This window comes from Paramisgurnus dabryanus, chromosome 5 (genome assembly GCF_030506205.2).
Source record: "Paramisgurnus dabryanus chromosome 5, PD_genome_1.1, whole genome shotgun sequence".
Taxonomy (NCBI): domain Eukaryota; kingdom Metazoa; phylum Chordata; class Actinopteri; order Cypriniformes; family Cobitidae; genus Paramisgurnus; species Paramisgurnus dabryanus.
This window is the reverse complement of record NC_133341.1, coordinates 43,682,357-43,703,222: the sequence shown is the minus strand read 5'-3', so window position 1 is coordinate 43,703,222 and position 20,866 is coordinate 43,682,357. Positions and strand designations below refer to the sequence as shown.

The 20,866-nt window shown below is 38.7% G+C and overlaps 2 protein-coding genes across 2 annotated transcripts in view; one reads left to right on the top strand and one right to left on the bottom strand.

Annotated features, from left to right (window-relative positions):
- The window catches only part of cntrl (centriolin), a 34,808-nt gene extending 22,150 nt beyond the window's left edge, over positions 1–12,658 (top strand). The window contains exons 28-41 of the mRNA XM_073814767.1: positions 757–883; positions 2,861–3,025; positions 3,101–3,260; positions 3,349–3,464; positions 3,561–3,778; positions 3,862–3,998; positions 4,073–4,137; positions 4,213–4,401; positions 8,568–8,726; positions 9,234–9,386; positions 9,541–9,672; positions 9,826–9,888; positions 12,033–12,209; positions 12,297–12,658. Coding sequence (XP_073670868.1) covers positions 757–883; positions 2,861–3,025; positions 3,101–3,260; positions 3,349–3,464; positions 3,561–3,778; positions 3,862–3,998; positions 4,073–4,137; positions 4,213–4,401; positions 8,568–8,726; positions 9,234–9,386; positions 9,541–9,672; positions 9,826–9,888; positions 12,033–12,209; positions 12,297–12,353 — 1,918 coding nt within the window. The 3' untranslated portion in view covers positions 12,354–12,658. The remainder of the gene's footprint in view (positions 1–756; positions 884–2,860; positions 3,026–3,100; positions 3,261–3,348; positions 3,465–3,560; positions 3,779–3,861; positions 3,999–4,072; positions 4,138–4,212; positions 4,402–8,567; positions 8,727–9,233; positions 9,387–9,540; positions 9,673–9,825; positions 9,889–12,032; positions 12,210–12,296) is intronic.
- A 381-nt stretch (positions 12,659–13,039) lies between these two features.
- On the bottom strand, positions 13,040–20,792 carry rab14 (RAB14, member RAS oncogene family). The gene is made up of 8 exons (XM_065284281.2): positions 20,655–20,792; positions 19,916–19,976; positions 19,718–19,771; positions 16,272–16,449; positions 16,122–16,188; positions 15,955–16,042; positions 15,844–15,874; positions 13,040–15,054 (listed from the first exon to the last, which is right to left on the bottom strand). Exons 2-8 carry the CDS (start codon positions 19,965–19,967, stop codon positions 14,877–14,879), a joined length of 648 nt encoding a protein of 215 aa, XP_065140353.1. The 5' UTR covers positions 19,968–19,976; positions 20,655–20,792; the 3' UTR covers positions 13,040–14,876.
- Positions 20,793–20,866: the final 74 nt, after the last annotated feature.

Below are 20,866 nucleotides of genomic sequence, written 5' to 3'. Positions count from 1 at the left end.
TTGCAAATGTAATGCTCAGTTAACTTAATTAAACCAGGCTTGATGACCAAAAAGCGATCTCCGCAGGCTGCAGCCTTCGGATTGAGAAACGGCACTGCTAAACCATGACCGCCGTGTACTTTACTTTTTTAAAGTTATTTACATCTTACCGAAGTGCTCTGCTCATCGTCTCCAAAGATAGAAGTAATTGACCCCTCAATCAGACGAAGTCTATCGGCAAATCCTTCTTTATACTGGCGGAGATTGGTGAATCAGTTAGAGATTGGTGAAGTGCTTCGGGCACACAAAAATGACTTTACCCACAGATATGGGTACATTTCTTACTCTCTCGTAACTTCTGCATCCTTGAGCTTGGACTACAATATCGCAGCGAGAAATAAAAAATGGCGGATTGCTCGAAGTGTTGGGCTGGGAGTCGATGTCCTTATTTGGCAGTTCCGCTGCAAATACTGTGACGTTATTGTTCAAAAAACGTAATAGATAATAGAAAAATCCGAACAGGTTGGAAAATATGACCAAAACAGAATATAATGATATCAACAAAGCACCTGAAGAGACTAATTTCAACTTGTATGTACTTATAAACACTACAAATATACAACAAAATGCATTTAAGAGCTAAGAAAGTGGATTTAGCATGATATGTCTCCTTTAACTTAGTGACTAGATTTATACAGTTGCACCCAAGAATAAAAATAGGACTGAACTCTCTCATCTCTTATCTCTCCTCATTGAAATATCTGGGTTTTATTTTAGACTGGAGGCCGTACAGAATGAGCTGAATGAGAGCCAGAACCTTGAGGCCAAACTCCTTCAAAGCTGCAAAGAGGCGGAGAACAGCCTAACACAACGTCAAACACAACTGGACATGATCAGCACACAGGTAACACACACAGACATTAAAGACATTACTCAATACACATAGTTTAAAAGTCACCTATTATGCAAAATCCACATCATCAAGGTACACTACACTTGTGTGTGAACACTACCACCCTCAATGAAAAAATCCCCATTTTTGAATCCCCATTAAACCAAAGCAGTGTCATTAGACATGCCATTTTGATTCTCTTGTTAATGTGATGTCACACTGATAAAGCTCTACCCACAGCCACTGTCTGACAGTCCTGCATACAACAGTTTCCACCCTTAGTTCCGCCATATCTTAATAGTGAAATACTGTTGTCTCAGACTGTGTTCTTAGAAATCAGATTTATTTTAACCAAATAAGTCTTTTTTGGTAAGGGAGTGAGGTGCAGTACTTCATTTGCATTTAAAAAGGAACACACACTAAAACAGCAAATTTTTGCTCCCACCCAAATAGGGGCTCGATGCAAAGTTCGTCACAACATGTATGTAGCCCGTCATGTGTGTGGTTCGTCATTTTAAAATATGTGTTCTGCGTGTCGAGCGATCCTGTGTGCATCACTTGTTTTGTCAAAATAAAGGGTTTATGATAAAAGAGACGCTCGCGTTTGCCAGATACTCGCATTATCTCATGTGTAATCAGAGTTTAGTGTTAATGAGTGTCTTGCGTGTATTTTGTGAACGTGAGCGTCTCTTTTATCATAAAGGGTTTTGACGTGTGTGCAGCAGGCATTTATTTTTTGACAAAACACATGATGCACATGGTTCACAACAAACACACAAGAAACAACCATGACACTCCGAACACATATTTTGAATTTGTGCACCTCAGATGAGCAGTCACGAGCCGCCACTGCCTGAGACTTATATAACATCTTGTAAAAATTGCCATAATAGGTGTCCTTTAAAGGATTAGTAAATTTTCTTAAAAAAAAATCCAAAATGTTGATTCTTTCTTTGTTCAGTCGAGAAGAATTTATGTTTTTTGAGGAAAACATTCAGGATTTTTCTCATTTTAATGGACCCCAACACGTAACAGTTTAAATTGCAGTTTCAACTGAGTTTCAAAGGACTATGAGGCATAAAGCTTCTTATCTAGCGAAACGATTGTCATTTTTGACAAGAAAAATAAAAAATATGCACTTTTAAACCACAACTTCTCGTCTATCTCCGGTCCTGTGACGTGCCAGCGCGACCTCGCGTAATTGCGTAATGCTGTGTAAAGGTCACATGTTACATATATAAAACCCACATTTGCGGACCATTTTAAAACAATAAACTGACACAAAGACATAAAATATTATCATTCGACATACAACAACGTCGGAACGGTCCTCTTTCTCCACACTTGTAAACACTGGGGAATAGTTTCGTATATGTCATCCGCGACCTTTCGGCGAGATGCCGTATTACGTGAGGTCACGCTGGCGCGACACAGGACCGGAGTATACGAGAAGTTGTAGTTTAAAAGTACATATTTTTAATTTTTCTTGTCAAAAATGACAATTGTTTCGCTAGATAAGATCCTTATGCCTCATTTGGGATTGTTTAGATGCAATTTTAAACTGAATTAAAACTGTTGGGGTCCATTAAAATGAGAAAAATCCTGGAATGTTTTCCTTAAAAAACATAATTTCTTCTCGACTGAACAAAGAAAGACATCAACATTTTGGATGACATGGTGTTGAGTAAATTATCTGGATTTTTTTTAAAGAAAATGGACTAATCCTTTAAAGCATAATAACCAATAAAAAAATTATCAGAACCCCCAATGCATTTACAGCAGAAATCCAAGTAATATGAGTAAAATAAAAAGTGTGCCAACCCTTGTGTAGCTCCTATCAGTGTTCAAATGAGCAACCGGTGCCTGAAGTTCATCTCCTTTCATTTCAGTCTGACGTTGACAATTTAAAAAAAACAGTACGATTTATTTATCTAATGACATCAATATTATCATGGTGATGATAATGTAAGGCCATTGTGTGGGCTACAGGTGAAGTTACGGCAGGAGGAGCTTTCGTTGCTGGATAGGAAGCTGGAGCAATGGAAACAAGAAGAGGAGGTGCTAAGGGTTAATGTGGAGCAGCACAGGCAAGGACTGCTAGATGTGCTCAGACAAGGAGAGGAGGACGTCCAAACCTTACACCAGCGCATTCAGGTCTGTATCACTTTATCTCAATGTTTCAATAATTAGTAAGCACACATAATAAACTTGGATGAACTGTAAGTGTAGGAGCTACGTGTGGATGTGCAGACTTTGGCCGTGCAGAAGGGAGAGCTGGACTCTCAGCTGACCGAGGGGCGGAACAGACTGACGCGGTATAAGAAAGATCAGCAAGATGAGGAGGAAACCCTGCAGAACCTCAGATCAACTGTCAGCAAACATAAAGCAGGTCTGTTACAAAAACATAAGGTTAACATTATACAATGCATACTGTAGGTCTGATTCATCTTAAGATATGTATAACGTTGTGTGTCTAGAGCTGAAGCACGTGATGGAAATGGTCCAGTTGGCAACTGCGGAATTGGAGGATGTGAAGATGCAACAGAACCAAAAACTGGACCAGCTTGAAAAGGGCCAAGAAACTCTCCTACAGGTCAGTCTAGCAAACTGAATTGAGCTCAAGTCAAACAGAAAAAAGTTCTGTAGGTCCTGTAGATGCGATGTTAATGTACAAGCACATGCTTCTCAGGTGCGTGCAGAGCTCCAGCGTGTCCAGCAGGAGTTGAAAGGGCAGTATGGAGAGACTGAAAGACAGATGAACCTGCTGGAGAAAGAGAGAGCGGATCTCCACGCGTTCCAACAACAGAGTCTTGAACTACAACGGCAAACAGAGACGGCAGTCAGAGACCGGAGCAGCTTGCAGGAACAGTGCAAAAACCTGGAAGCCAGACGTATGCATGCGCAGAGGTAACATATATCATCTTTGGCAGTTCTGGGTGGGCTTCATGTATTGGGTGGTGCTAAAGTGTATTTTCTTGTTATGGTTTGAGATGTTTGGAGGCTGTGGAGAAAAAGGTGAGGATAGCAGAGACAGAGCTACTCGAAAGAAAGGCAGAGCTCGACAAACTTCAGCACGACCGGAAACATGCACACGAACTCAGCAGAGATGCCGCAGCCAAGCTCGAGGGTCCGTGCTATTCAACATCATAAATATCACAATGACAATAACTCTTGTGCTCAAATGCTTGTTTATACCCACAGAAGAGGTGAATGGATTAAAGAAACAACTTGTTGAATCTCAAACTCAGTTGGATGAGATCAAAGAAGTAAGTTAATTGGAAAGCTCTGTGGCTTCAGAGTTTTTGTGCTATGGCGTAAAATATGTTGTCGTACTTGCCTAGGAGGTGAAGGTGGTGAAGAAGCAGCGAGATGATCTCGCAAAGCAGCAGAAGGATCGAAAGGTTGAACTGCTGGAGAAAGAGGAGAAGATCAGTAGAAGAAAACAAACACTGGACAAACTGGGCCATCAGTTACGGGAGCTAAAGGCAGAAGTAGCCGAGAAAAAGACACAGCTTGAAGAATGTGAAAAGGTGACCCACTTTGTATAAATATAAAGAGTTTGGTTCCAAAACGCAATAAATCTATTTTGACTAATTTGGGTAAAGATGTGTTTTCTATATCAAGAAAGTGACAAGATGACAACCACTATTTTCTGTTACAAACTTTCACATAGCATCTTAAGGTTATAATAACATTAAAAATTTTAATCTATATTTACATTTTTTAAAGATTTATTATAAAAACTGATTCTTTTTCTGCAAAATGCAAAAAATGTATTAAATCAATATATAAATGTGCATTCATCTTTGCCATGTTATATTCATTTAGTTGACTAGTGGTATACACTGCTTTAAATAAACATTAATGGCATTAATCAAAACACTTACTTTGTCATATTAAGATCACTGTCATTGCTGCTGTCATCCTTGGGACGCCGTCGCTGAACTTTATTGACAGCGATCAGCTGTAAAATGTTTTGGTCCTGCTCGATTTTCGTTGACTGAGTAAAATAATGGAAAGTTTTTCATAAGATCCCCTGGGGTCAATGTGTTAGCATGACAGAAGCTTGATGGTGTCGTGTGAGAACAAGCCAAAGCCGGCATTTTTCCTTCGCCCGAGTGCCTCTCACGTTAATTATTAGATTTTGATGGCTTACGTTTCTTCCCCGCCACAGAAAACCACCACAGGTGTATCAATGCCATCAAATGTATTATTTTGTTTTTGTTTGTTTGTTGCTCACGAAGTAGAAAGTAGCTGAGGAAAACTAAGATTATGTGTGTATTCAACGCACCACCCTTATTGTTAACAATCCGTGGAATGGTGCGCATTGATTGGTTAAGTGGATTTATTGCATTCTGCAGAGAAGGGGGACTGCCGTTTATCGCGTTTTGGAAAAAAGGGAGAAAAGATGACAGAATAACACGGCAGATATCAGGCTTTGCATAAAATGAAGAATTTACTTTTTTAATACTGATCAGATACTATACTGATTTTGGTTGTAACAATTTTTTTAAATGACGTTTATCGCGTTTTGGAACTTAACTCTTCATATAAACATTCTGTATAGTAGGTTCCTCTTTGCTGATTGGATAAGCTGAAAAACAGCCAATAAACATACACCTGTGACTGCACATTCCGGGCATAAATCATGTTAAAATCATGTGATCAAAACTCAATCTTAAATGCATTTCATTTCATATCCATTGTGAGTTATCTTCCAGTTATCTTCATAAGGACAACTAACTATGGCTACATTTTTGTAGTAACCATGATTTTAGCAGATTTATTACCGTAGTTTTACTACAAATACATTTTTTGGAATTTAGCTTATTCACCGTATCCCCCAGAGTTAGATAAGTCCATACCTTTTAATCTCCGTGCGTTCGGTAACTCTATCTGACGCACCCACCGCTAGCCTAGCTTAGCACAAAGACTGGAAGTAAATGGCTCCAGCTAGCATACTGCCCTGTTAGTGACAAAATAACGCCAACTTTGCCTATTTATGTGTTGTGATTTGTATAGTCACAGCGTGTACAAATAACAAGGTCATATGAGACACGGCCATCTTTTAACTGTATACATACTGGGAACTATATTCTCAGAAGGTGACGCACTGCTATTACATATATGTTTACATATAAGTCGCTAAGAAATTGAAATGAAAAACTATCATTTGTATTTGAATATTATGGTATTTTATATATTATGTCTCAGAATTCTTATGTCTTATCACCTGTCTTTAATCAAACAACGCAAATCTCCTCCCCTTCTCAAAACGATCTCTCTTTACTTCCGGGCATATGGTATAGCAAATAGCAACATGACCCAGCTTCAAATGATCATTTCTCGATAGACGAATTCAAGTCCCGCCTCACTTTTTTCATTTCAGAAACTGTTCACTTGGATATACGTCACCACAGGATATAAATAAGACAGTCGCGTCTCTGTCAAGTCAGTGAAGCAGAAGTCAAAATGTATATGCGCTCTTTGGTGCCCCCTGCAGCTGGTGGCGCCCTAGGCCAGTGGTTTTCAAACTGGGGGCCGGGGCCCCCAGGGGGCCGCGAGATGGTGCCAGGGGGGCCACAGTTTTATTACATTTTATGAAATACATTAATTTATCATGAATTCTGTATAATTAAACCTAAAAAAATAAGGTTACTAACCAAAAGCACTACTTTTTTGTATCATTTAATGTTTTTTTTTTATTAAAGTTTTAGAACAGTTTTTTGTCACAAATTTTCTTTGGGGGGCCGCAAAGGAATTCACCATACACATGGGGGGCTGCACGCTGAAAAAGTTTGGGAACCACTGCCCTAGGCGACTGCCTGCTTTGCCTATGCCTAGACACGGCCCTGTGCACATCAGTTCAATCCTACTTTAATGCGGCAAGTCTACACAATAGTATTAAACTGATATGAATAATGGTGTCTTATTTTTTTCAGTAACGACATTTAAACTGTTTGTAAATATTTGTCATTTTGTCCGATTATGCCATTGCTCATACGTGGTGAAATCACTGTAATGCACACCTGCTCATTAAAGGGGCCATGGCATGAAAATCTGACTTTTTCCATGTTTAAGTGCTATGATTGGGTCCCCAGTGCTTCTATTAACATAGAAAATGTGAAAAAGATTAACCCAGTAACTTAGTTTTACATTCTCTACAAGCATGTGAAAAAATTGATTGTTGAAATTTAGCTCTCCTTAAGGAGCTCTTATTATAATAATACCGCCCCTTACTCTGCACTATCCAACCACAGCACAGCCATTTAGTGCATGGAGAAAGAGAGGGAGAAAAAATTATTCACAGCATAATTGAGTTTCAATTTCAACAAACCACCATCATTGTGATCAGTGTTTGCACTTCATACGCTCATTTGCATTTTAAAGGACACACCCAAAATTTGCTCACACCTACAAAGTGACAATTTTAACATGCTTTAATAAATTATCTATATGGTATTTTGAGCTAAAACTTCACATATGTACTCTGGGGACACCAAAGATTTATTTGACATCTTAAAAAAGTCTTGGGAAATGGCCCCTTTAAAGAATCATAGAATATCCACATCTATATTAATTGTGACCCTGGACCACAAAGTGTTAAAAAGTTAACAACTAATAACTTTCTATTGATGTAAGGTGTGTTAGGATAGGACAATATTTTGCCAAGATACAACTATTTGATAATCTCTTTGAGGGTGCAAAAAATCAAAATATTTCAAAAATCACCTTTAAAGGTGCAGTGTGTTAATTTTAGCGAAGTCTAGCGGTGAGGTTGCGAATTCCAACCAACGGCTCAGTCCACTGCTCACCCCTTGCTTTTAAAATGCATAGATTTTCTGTAGCCGCCGCCAGAAAAACATGTCATCGTCGGAGACAACTTAGTAAAATAGTTTGTCCGTTAATGGCTTCTGTAGAAACATGGCGGCACAAAATGGCGACTTCCACGTAAGGGGACCCTCTGTGTTTATAGATAAAACGCCTCATTCTAAGGTAATAAAAACATAATGGTTCATTATAAAAAGGTCTTTATAGATCCCTCGATAATATAGTTTTGTAAATTATTTTGCATTTCTGTCAAGAGATCATTCTAAAAATTACACACTGCACCTTTAAAGTTGTCCAAGTCCTTAGCAACACATATTACTGAATAATTTGTACTGAATACATGAATAATTTGTATATATTTACTTTAGGAAATGTAAAAATACCTCATTGAACATGATCTTTTTTTGAAATCCTAATGATTTTTGGCATGAAAAAATCAATAATTTGAACACAGTGGTCTCCAACATGGTGGCAAGTTGCCCATACACAGTCTATGAGTTGCCTGCCAAAGCACATTCTATTAATAGCCTCAATTTTTATATTTATTTATTACATGTTTTTATATTAGCTTGGCTTATTTTATGTTTATTAACATTTTAAAAATGATAAAAACATAAAATTTAATTAAATCAACAATCAAGTAAAACAAAAAGGTTTTGAGGAGACTATATCAAAAAAGTAGCCCTCCAGATTGTTTAATCCATTTGTGGTAGCCCTTGCTTACAAAAACATTGGAGACCCCAACACATACAATGTATTTTCAGCTATTGCTAAACATATTCTACTTATTACTGGTTTTGTGGTACAGGGTCACAATTATGGTACTGACATTAATAATGTCATGACATTTGTGTCTTGTGTTCAGCTGATCAGGGTACAGCAGCAGGAGAGCAGTGATCTGGAGCAGCAGCAGCAGAGACTGAAGCAGCAGATGTTGCAGTCGCAGCTGCAGGCAGTAGAGGGAGCTCTGGCACTGAGACTCGAGCAGGTGCAGCCGCTCACGGATGCAGCTGCAGAAATGCAGGTGATTGAGAGAGGAACTGGAGTGGGAGGAACTGTGGTGGTACCGTAGTACATTGATCATTTCAGATGGTAATATTGTGGTACCGCGTTAATAAAAACATAACCGGTATGTATACCAGGGTATGTAAATGGTACTCCCCAAAAATTTCATTGTACTACCATGTCCAATAAACATGGTTCTGTAGCTCAATTGGTAAAGCAGTGTATTAGCAATGCATAGACTGTGGGTTCGAAAATCCTGGGGTTGTCAATGGAAATGTAAAAAGTTTCTGGATCATTTTTGCACGTAATAAAGCCACATCCTCTATGTAAATACAATTTAACATATTATTTAAATGCGTTCTTTGGCACCTTTAATCGATTCTGCATTTTATGAAAGTAATAAGGAAGTTGGCTGTTTTAAATTAATCCAATAAATACAGACTACATTTTTATTTAATTATTGTCTCCAATTGTAAAGCTTCTGTATAACCTATAAAACCAGTAGACTAACATGAGCTTGCTTTAGGATCGTGCATGGCACCAAAGGGAACTGCTGACTGTGCAAAGAAATGCTCATGAAAACCATAAACAAGACAGAATGCTGCAGAAACAGCTCGGCACGTTTTCCCAAGGGCTGCTCGGCTTTAAAGACACTGAGACAAAATCCCATCTGTCCTTTGTAATAAACATATAAACAGTAAAGATAAACATCATATTATTCTGTTCTTACATGTTTATTGATTTTGCTAGTTGTTTTAAAAGCTCAAGGAGTTGTGTAATGTGTGCCAGTGATTATGAGTAAGATTAATCAATGATGTAATTTGTCTCTATAGGAGGACAGGACTGTAAGGTCACAGTTAGGAGAGGAGTTAAGGGAGCTCGAGTCGCCATCCAGCACCTCCTCAGACACAGACAGCCTGAAAGAGAACCATTTAGCTGTGATGAAAGCAAGCTACAGTACTAAGGTACTGTCTGTTTGAAATGATTTGGTCTGAGCTTGTTAAACAAGTATGTCCGCATCATAGTTAAGTGCATACACGGGTTACTCAGTGATGAAAGATTTGTTATCATTAAGTCACCCTCATGTTGTTAATGTGCATTTACACCGATGCGAACAGGATGAGCAGTGGCGTGGAGAAGCACTCAGGGAGAGATTGAGACACCAAGAAGATCATTTAAAGGTAAAGTCAAATATTTTAGCAAATAATTATTTTTTTTAAATACCCTTGTTCATTATAAGAATCAGTTTACCTGAATATAAAAAGTCTTATATAAATTACTTACTGTATATTATCCCATCATGTTATCTTCATATACGTGACCCTGGACCACAAAACCAGTCATAAGTAACACTGGTTTATTTGTATTAATAGGCAACAATACATTGTATGGGTCAAAAATTGTTCTGTAAATTTCCTACTGTAAATATATAAAAATATATTTTTCAATAGTAATATGTGTTGTTTAGGACTTCATTTTAACAACTTTAAAGGCAATTTCTCAATATTTCGAGCTTTTTGCACACTCAGATTTCAGATTTTCAAATAGTTGCATCTCGGCCAAATATTGTGCTTTCCTACAAAACCATAAAACAATGAAGATGTTAGCTGAAGATTATGTATAAATCTTAAAGGGACACTCCACTTTTTTTGAAAATATACTTGTTTTTCAGCTCCCCTAGATTTAAACATTAGATTTTTACCGTTTTGAAATCCAGTTAGCCGATCTCCAGGTCTGGCGGTATCACTTTTAGCATAGCTTAGCTTAGCATAATCCATTGAATCTGATTAGACCATTAGCATCGCGCTAAAAATAACCAAAGAGTTTCAATATTTTTCCTATTTAACTCTTTCGTCGCCAGCATTTTAAAAAAAAAAGTTGCCAGCCAGCGCCAGCGTTTTTCATGATTTTCACAAAAGTTTAATGCCTTCCAGAAAATGTTCTTCTTTAAATATATAAACATACAATATACCAAATGAAAGAACAGACCCTCTGCTTTCAAACAAAAACCGTTTCATCCTACCTTCAGTAGTTCTTTTGTAATGAGCTTTTGAATATGGGTAGGTTTCTGCAAAAACACCACATTTTGAGCAAAAACCAGAGAGAATTCCATTTTTGTGACGGACTTTTCATAGAGATCCCATTCAGAACGATCTTTCAAATAGACACGGACATGCAGCCGCTTGCCATAGGGCAATACTTCCGGGTTTAAAAAGTTGCGAAGGGGCGCCACCTGGTGGATAATAGCGGTATTGCGGAAAGCCGGAAATTCTCGTAATTGGCAGAGAAGAGTTACATCGTGTACTAAGACCGACGGACAATTTAAAGTTGCGATTTTCTGGGCCGATATGGCTAGGAACTATAGTCTGTTTCATCGGGCGCACGTGCAGTGATGCGATAAGCGTCTGGTCCGAACTTTACTTCAAGTTTCTGTTTGTTTAATGGTCTGACTAGTTGCTGAAACTGAACTCTTAAACAAAAACCTTGTCGAAAAGAACAAATGTTTTGGGTTCCTATGTAATCTACGTGTTGTTTATTTTGCTTGTTATATAAATAAACTACTTTCAAAGGACTTTGTTGTTATTTATTCTTTGCAGAGTTTACCGGTAGTTACGTGATGACCACGAAAGCCGCGTGTTTATGTTGTTACTGCTGAAACCGTCTATACTCTCATTCTGCCGTAATAATCAAGGACTTTGCTGTCGTAACATGGCTGCAGCAGGCGCAATGAAAGTAGTCCCCTTGGTAAATTTCAATAGCAGGGGACTATTTTCGGGCACTGCATAATATCAATGCGCCTCCTTTAAATAGGAAAAATATCAAAACAAATATTATCAGTGGTGAATAAAGACCTCACATAATGAACTGTATTGTTTTTATTACCTTACAATGAGCCGTTTTATCTACATTCACCGCGGGTCTCCTTATGGAAGTCGCTGTCATGTTTCTACAGTAGCCCTTAGCGGACAAACTGCTCTATAGAGCGCGTTTTGTCACTACGTTGTTGCAGATAACATGTTTGTCGTGTGGTGGCTACCGTAGCTTTCTTATGCATTTTTCGAAAGGGATGGGTGAGCTGTGGACTGAGCCGTTGGTTGCAATAGAGGTTATGCATTGACGTCACTTTTCCACGTGACCACGCCGGAGGCACTTTTGCCGAAGGTGACGTCACGTGCATACCCTCTATTCAGTCTTGCCACTACATGCCGCTAAAAATCTACACAGTGGACCTTTAATGAATTTTTTTTATTCTTTTAAATGATCTACTGCTTTAGACATTGACTTACTTTTTGAGATATCTATGCTGCTGTCTATCAATATCCAGGTCCAGCTGCGCAGACGCATGTTCTCCCAGCAGGAAGCTCTGAGTCAACGCAGACTGCAGGCGGAGGACAGCATCGAGGGTTTGCGCAGACATGTTGATAAGTTGGACCAGCTCCTGAGCAACTCTACCAAAGAGCAGGAGGGATGTCTCACTAAAAACGGCATTGTTAGTGATCAGGTCTGCTGAAATATTTGCATTTACTTGGTAGCAGCCTGAACATAAATGAAAAGGGAAGTTCTAATTTATTGCCTTCATTTGTGTCAGATGATGAAACCATGTGGTTACAGAGGTGGGCAGATCTGGTCAGAGGAACCGTTATGACGAAAAGAACGTTGGGAGCTCCGAGTCACATTAACGTGACGGATTCTTGTGTTGGTCACGGTAGTGGCTGGAGGAGTCTCAGGCTTGTTTAAACCAAATTAAAGTTGGATGGCTTCAGCACTTTCCATATACAAATGAGGGAACTGAAACTTGAGCTTAAAAATGCAGTGAAGGTTAACTTTCTACCTCACTCTGCATTTTGGCTGTGGTAGAGATTCTTTTTATTTATGTGCCTTTTATTTAATATCACATAAAGATTATTTTCTGTTTACAGGCCAAAATAAAGAAACCAGAAATAAGGTTTCGCATGTTATAATGTGATATATATATATATATATATAAAACCTTGTATTTATGATATGCAGAGTATTTATTACATCACTTCTAAAAAAGAGGCGTTTCCCAATTTTGGGGCGTTTTCATACTGGGATTAGGCGTTTTTAACCACCTACATTAGTTTGAAAATGCCCTAAAATTGGGAAACGCCTCTTTTTGTTCCGCAGAGACCTCATTCTCAAAAATGCATTTGGGAATCGCCCACTCAATTTGAGCCAATCAAAGAGGTGAAAAACACCTACTTCATTTTGAAAACACCCAAACATTGGGAAACGCCTCTTTTTGTTCTGCAGAGACCCCAGTCTCGATATACGGTGCGGACAATTGTATGTTTGGACAAAAACACTGTCTACAGTATTGTCTTTATTAACATAATTACAAACAAATCTCACTTACAGAAGACATACTCGAGTTCAAGAGCAGGTTAATTTTTGCCGTGTAAAGATGTCATTAAGACATGAAAAAGCAAGACAGTAGGAGCGAAATAAAAATGGACTCTTACAAAACAACTCCACGTCTAAAATCTACCATAATACACAAATGTAATAGAAAAATCATATTCGGAGTGTGTCATTTTGCCTTTAAACCTGTTTAACGCAGATGTGCGTCTATGAAATAAACAACTGCTGGTTGCATCAATAGCCCATTATTCAAATCGATGACCTGTTAAATAAATCCGAGCTGAGTTTTCCCACAAAGATGTTTCACATGCTTCTTACATTTTTGGGAGGTTTATAACTCCCGCTGGATCTGGGAAAACCATGATGCCTTTTCAAAGCAGTCTTATCATGCGTCATGCTTAAAAAACAACTTTTAAGAAACTCATTTCAAAGCGTATTACGATCAGTGTTTGGAAATAAATTTAATGGAATGCTCTCGACAAGGCAAAATCACTATTGCAATTTATTACAGGTTAATCTTTTTTTTTGATAAAAGCTACGTGAGGATTATAAATAAAAAGGGCAGCACATCACGGTCAACAAAAGCAAATCATAAGGCAAGTGAAATCGTAAAAACAATATATGTTGATATGATGAGGGCTTGCAGGGCCTGAACGTTTGGTACATGGTCCCCGAAAAAAATGTACAGATTACGCCGGTCCGTTTCACAAAACAACTAAAACTTGACTTTGAAATATTAAAGGATGCTCGAAAACAGACCATAGACGATCTTAACCTTGCAGTACGACACACTTAAAGGGAGGGTTCACCCAAAACTCTTAATAATTTTGTTACAAACCTGTATAAATTTCTTTGTTCTGCTGAACGCAAAACAGAAGCACCATTTACTTCGCATTGTAGTAAAAAGTACGACTATGGAAGTGCTCAAAAAAGGAACATTGCTTAAAGAAACGAATACAAGTTTGTAACAACGCAAGATGTGTTTTTGGGTGAACTATCCCTCTGTAATACAAAACAAACTCCAGGCCCTCAGAAAACCAAAATTAAATCTGCAAAAAGTGCGAAAAACATTCTTCAGGACAACAGTTAGCGAGTTAAAACGACTGCGTTTAACTACTAGATTCTTTTTTACAATGGCCATTCCATTGAAATTTCTTTCGAAACGATACTAAAGTTGTATAGTACATGTATAATATTTCCTGAATAGGTACAAACGGGGATAAATATTTGGTGATTTGATGTGAAACTCACTAATTTAAAACAGAATACAATATTTCAGTTTTAGATTCTTTTAACAAAACAAAATGTTACATACAATGTCCTCCTGATCGCTTCTGACATCACGTCAACACCAATATTTCCATTTCATTTACATTACGCTAGCATTCAGACAGCTCCTGTACACGAGATGTTTAGTTTATAGTTATGCACATTATGTCTGTAAAGGATAAACCCAGCATTTCTTCAGTTTAGCGACGATCGTCTTCTCTCTTCGGGATTAGTGTTCGGCGGGATCTTTCCTCTGTCCTCGAGTGCTTGCTCTTAGCACTGGGATGTGCGCGTATGACAAATAAGCAAAACGAAAAGGGGAAGACAGAGGAGATGGGAAGGAGAGCAGGAAGATGGAGGGAATTAATTATGTTACACGTCCATCACTCAGAGCCATCTGGCCCCAAACTCCATGACCAATCATACAGGAAAAGGGAGGGGCTTTTGGATATAACAGGGAGAAAGCTGGGAGGGTATAAAGGGAGAAAGAGAGAGAGTGAAGTAGTCTCCGTGGTCATTAACAGCTGCAACCCTCTTTTGGGGGCTGTGCATCGCTGCTGAGGCGGCCACCCTGAGGAGCGGTGGGCTTATGCTGGACCCCCGACTCGGCCGCGTTCAGATCCAGACTGCCGTCCTGGATGTTCTGGTAGATCTTCTTGGCTGCTTCGAGGAACGCGTCCTCAACGTTCTCGCCTCTGTTGGACGGACATATGCAAAGATGCTAAAGAGGACTAAAAGAGCACGCTATATACAGGGTTCCCACACCTTAGGTAACTTTTAATACCTTTCAAGGTCTTATACCTTCAAATTCAAGGACTAAATGTGGGGACACATTTCAAGTGATAGTTACATCGTGTTACCTTTTAAGATACATTGTTACAGTTCCCTTTCAAGGGAACTTACGCTGGGTCACTACGGTGACACTTTGGGGGCGCTTCCAGGGGTAAATGTGCGTCTGAATGTGTATATCAAATACAACCAATGGTGAGGCTTAACGACAAAGACAGGGTGACGCGGGAACCAGGAAGTATATCGCTATCTGAAATATTGCCAAAGACGGCGTTACAGGGACGCAGGAAGTATGGCAAGAGAGACGCAGCGTCTCGTTCCCTTCTCAGTGAACAACAGTTACATACATAACCTGAGACGTTTTCATGTGTCAAACACAACTATGCAAAAAAGCATTTTGGTATGAATTAACATTCGCATACAGATAAAAGCATTTAACATTTTATGATATTATCCTACACTACACAGGGAATAATATGGATTTTTTTCCAGAAAACTTCTTGCATAAAATAGATTCAAGCACTTTCAATGACCTGTATTTACGTATGTATACTTTCAAAAACTTCTCAGGGCCTTGAATTATTTCCCCCAGATTCATAATCTTTCAAGGATTTCAAGCACCCGTGGGAACCCTGTATATAATATAAAATAAAAGCTAAAGATAAAGCGATTGTACTCTTTAAGGCGGCACTTACGTTTTTGCACTTGCCTCCAGGAATAACAAACCTGTAAAAAAAAAATTTAAGAGGCGTAAGCGAGATAGATGCAATAGACGTTTCTAATATGCAACAAAAAAAAAACCTTACCGTTTTCTTCAGCAAACTGCTTGGCCTCTTCATACGTGACATCTCGCTGGGCTTCTAGGTCTGCTTTGTTACCGATAAGAATGATCACCTGCGGAAAAATTCCGATTGTCAGTTGCAAACTACATCTGAAAACGTGCATGCTCGGTTCATAAATATAACAAACTTACAGTATTAGGGTTGGTAAGATTCCTGGCATCGGTCAGCCAGCTGCTGAGATGGTTGTACGTGCTTCGCCTGCGAACAACACGCATCTGATTAAGCACGGGAGAAACATTTAACCGTGTGATCGGAGCTGTATGATGACAACATGTGTCTACCTGGTGATGTCATACACCATGAGGGCCCCGGCGGCTCCTCTGTAGTAGCTGCGCGTGACAGCGCGGAATCTCTCCTGGCCCGCCGTGTCCCAAATCTGAAGCTTGACCTTCTGCCCGCTAACTTCGATTATCCGTGTGCCGAACTCCACGCCAATTGTATGAGGACAGTCTGCCATAACTAAAGACACATCAGAGTATGTTACATTAGCACATATGGCAGATGTTTTATGCAAAGTGACTTGCAGTGCATTCTATCTATACATTTTTGTATGCTTGTGTTTACTGGAAATTAACCCCATGAGTTTTGCATTGGTAATGCAAAGAAGGTAACAATTGTAGCTCAATTTGTAAAGCACTGTGTTAGCAATGCAAATGTCAAGGGTTTGATCTCAAGTAACAGAGATACTGATAAAAAAATCTATAGGATGAATGCACTTTCAAATGGATCAATTATTGGTATCATTACATTTCAGGTATTTGAAAGACGCTTTTATCCAAAGTGACATTTTATGTTACAAATAAATCAATTAAAGGTGCCAAAGCATGCATTAAAAAATGTTAAAATTGTTTTTGGATATCTACAGAGAAAGTATGTGGCTTTATTAAGTGCAAAAATTACCCAGAGACAGTTTTACATGTTCATTTACAACCCTAGGATTTACCTTAGATGAAATGGCCTATTATGTCCTTATTGAAAGGGTCATGAATAATAAAGTTGAGCTCTGCTCAGCTCCATTCAGTAGCTCTGTGTGTATGCAAAAAGACCTTACTTTTCAGACTGAATCAGACGAAGATACGGAACTTGAGGAATAATCAATTGTTGATAGATGTTTTTGAAGGGTACGTTTGTGTTTTTTTTAGTATGGACCTGCAAAACGTAACCTAAATGTTTTCCAGCGGTCTTTATGCGAGGTTTACATAAAAAGTAGGGAAACAATAGCATTTGTGGTGTCATTACCATGTACAGAACTCTTATTATTCATCTACGCCTAAGTAAATACATTCTACGGCACCTTTAAATAAGCATAAAGTATAAACAAGATAACTTTTTTGTTTTAAGCCTGCACCTAGAGATGCACCGATATGTCAGCAAATAATCGCTATCTGTAAAAGACCGACTCATCGACCGATAATTTAAGAATTGGCCGATTATCTGTCAATTAAAAGGGAGCAGGAAATGCATCAAACTGTGCTGAGTGTTAAAAAAAAAGTGGGTTAAAAAAACCTCACCAGCTTCATGTTCACTGTTAATAGTAATTAACTGAATGTTATTCATTCATAAAACTTTAAAAATACGATTTTGTTCATGTGAAGTAAGAATGTTCATTCTATTTAAAGATTTTTTAATAACGAAGACTAGCTAATTTGAAACAAGTTATAATGGAGATATTATATTACAGGGTTTCCCGCAGCACTTTTCAGTTCGGGCGGCCCACCTAAGCTGGGATACCCTACCACCTTAACTAGGTCGTCCAAAAAAAAATTGTTGCACAAAAGGCTGTCAAGTGCATCTCGGAGAATAGCGTGGACGCGCTTCACACCGCGAGCGGGCACGCGCCACATGACCGAAATGAGAGAAAGACATGGTCCGTCACTGTCTGGAGGATAACTAGCCGGTTGATAAAACATTTAATTCATTAATAATCTAGTATGTGTTCATTTTCTGTCATATTTTCTTCAAAATTGAGTTTAATTGGAGTGTTTTAAATAAAAATATTTTCATCATAACACGTACTTTGATTGCCACGCCCCCGGCCCACCCACCGGCACAACCCTACCACCTTAACTAACACATTTTCTGCGGGAAACCATGCATTACATTTTTTCATTAATTTTAATTATCGCTATCAGTATCGGCAGACATCACTCCTAATAATCAATAACCGGTAGAGAATGCATCATTGCATCTCTACCTGCTTTGTAAAAAAGGAAGGAATAATTGACGATGGGCCGGTGAATTATTTGAAATAATGCACACACAAGGTGGTAATGTGGCACGACGCGAAGTGGGTGTGCATTATTTTAAATAATTAAAAAGGACCGGAGTCAATTATTCCTATTATACTTCGCGGTTACCACAAAAATTGCTCTGGTGCCTATTTTTAAGACATTTAAAAGGTTAGGTGTGCGGTTTACAGTAAAAGAATCAACACCCATGGAACATTTCTCAGCCAATCAGAATAAAGCATCCAACAGCCCCGTGGTATTATAAGGAATAATTGATGGCAAATAATGCACACTCAAGGTGGTAATACGGCACCATGCGAAGCAGAGTTAAACCACAGGTGTGCATATTTTTCATATATTTCAAAGGACCGGAGTCAATTATTCTGCTTATACACTCTAATGCAGGGTAAATTTACATGTTAAGTCAATGCAAAGACGCGATTTGGCATCCTGCGGCGTGTTACGCACAAACTGAGCGTTGCTGCGGGAAATGCGAGAGTTGAAAAATCTGAACTTCGCCGGCTTTCCGCCCCTCGTTAACCAATCAGGACCTTGCTGTAGTAGTGACGTGATTACAGGAAGCGAGCGGAGTCTCAGCTGAGTCGCAGAAGCCCCTCCATGGCGCGAATTTCCACGTGAAAGTCTCGAATGACTAGAAGTTCACGCGCAAATGAAGCAAGTAAACTCAAATGTTCTAAGCGTCAAACTATGTGCGAATAGCGCATTTTTGCCGCCTCTACCGCGGCTGGTGTGAATGCACCGTTAAAAAGGATGTGTTCATTTTAATTGTGTTATCCTATTTACAACGCTATGTGTTATTTTAACACATTATGTGTCATTTCATGTTGATTTTGAGTTCAAATAAATAAAAGGGACAACACAGGAGGTGTTAAAACAACACAAAATGTGTTGTTCCAAAAATAACACAGAGATGTGTTAAGGACAACAAACTAGATGTGTCCTTAACTAGACACAAGATTTGTTATTTTAACACATTCGTTTTAAGAGTGTACCACAGACATTGCTCTGGTGGTTATTTTAAGTTTTATGACAGGTCGGGTTTACCAAAAAGAATGTGTTTATCGGAAAAAAAATGCATACCTGTTAACATTTCTCAACCAATCAGATTAAAGCATTCAACAGCCCGTGGTATAACAAGAAAATAATGCAGATTACTCAATGTGATGCATACACTCTCAGAAATAAAGGTACAAAAGTTGTCACTGGGACAGTACCCTTTCAAAAAGGTACACCTTTGTACCCAAAGAGTGCATATTGGTACTTCAAAAGGTACATATTGGCAGTTCAAAGACACATATTCGTACTTAAATGGTACATATTAGGACCTTTTTTAAAGGGTACTGCTCCAGTGACAGTTTTGTACCTTTATTTTTGACAGTGTATACACAACATGCATGGTGTATTAGACTGCACCACGGATATCAATACGGCCCTTGTTTTATTGTAATTCACAATAATTTTATTGCAATGGCACTTACATTTCTTTTCTGTGAATTGGTGGAGTAAACACGACTTTCCAACCCCCATGTCGCCTGTAAAAAAACACCAAACAATCATACACAGGGGCAAAATGGGCCAGAAGAAAAGCAAACATTGAAACTGAATTGGGTACAATTCTGACTGATTACCAATAAACCAATATTTAAAATATAGTAATTGTTATATGGGTTACTTACCAATAATGATATATTTGAAAATATAGGAATAGTTATAAGGTGCAGTCGTCATTTTGATGATCTGAAATGTAAAAAATATATATATATACACTGTAAAACACAAAAATATACTTTATAATAACTATACAGTAATGAAACATGAAATCACGCGTACTATGATACAGCAGCTATCAGCTGACTGCCCCACTATTGTCTACAAAGGCACATTTCCTTTTCCTTAAGTGGACCCAGCCTCGGCATTAGCCTAGATCGAGACAAAGGGATCCATGCAGGATTAATTTAACACCGTACAGATAGTAGGTAAACACCCAGGTAAAGTAAACCGTAAGGGACACAGCCCGAGTGGAACATGACACGGAGGTAAACCAGTATAAACACACAGTGACTGCAGCACAACAAGCGCCATCATGTCTAACTCGTCAGCTAATCACACAGTCATGTCAAGGGTTATACAGATGTATACAACACAACATCTTATCCGAATCACTTCAAACTAACGGATTAACCACTGAAAACGCATTTTTGGCGTTTATCAGCGAGTAAATGCGTTAATGTTGCGCATGAAGAGGGCTAGTTAGCGTTAGCTGACCTCGCGCTGAACCAAACCCTCGGATGCTAAAGCTAACAGCTGCTTCTTCCAAAATAACCCCGCGAACGCGTTAAAAACAGTGACATTCGTCAATACGAGATTAATTTGACATATACGTTAAATATCGTGACGTGATGAGTATAGTTTTACCTAATATATAAATTCAAGTGGTTATGGAGGCTTGGGTTGGTTCTCGTGTTGAAGCCGTCCGGCCGCTTTCTTCCTCTAAGCGCTATGATGATGATAAAAACAGTGAGAGCAGCGACCTCTACGGGAGCACCTGCACACTTCACAAAGAAATGAGCATTTACACAAACTGTGTTATTGATGTAAACGCCATTTTTTTTACATATACACAATAT

Coding starts and splice junctions, on each gene's coding strand:
- rab14 (XM_065284281.2), bottom strand. CDS start 19,967: ATGACGACTGCACCTTATAACTATTCCTATATTTTCAAATATATCATT. Junction 16,450..19,717: donor CCAATTCACAGAAAAGAAAT/GTAAGTGCCATT, acceptor ATGTGTCTTTAG/TTATGGCAGACTGTCCTCAT. Junction 15,875..15,954: donor GCAGTTTGCTGAAGAAAACG/GTAAGGTTTTTT, acceptor TTTTTTTTACAG/GTTTGTTATTCCTGGAGGCA.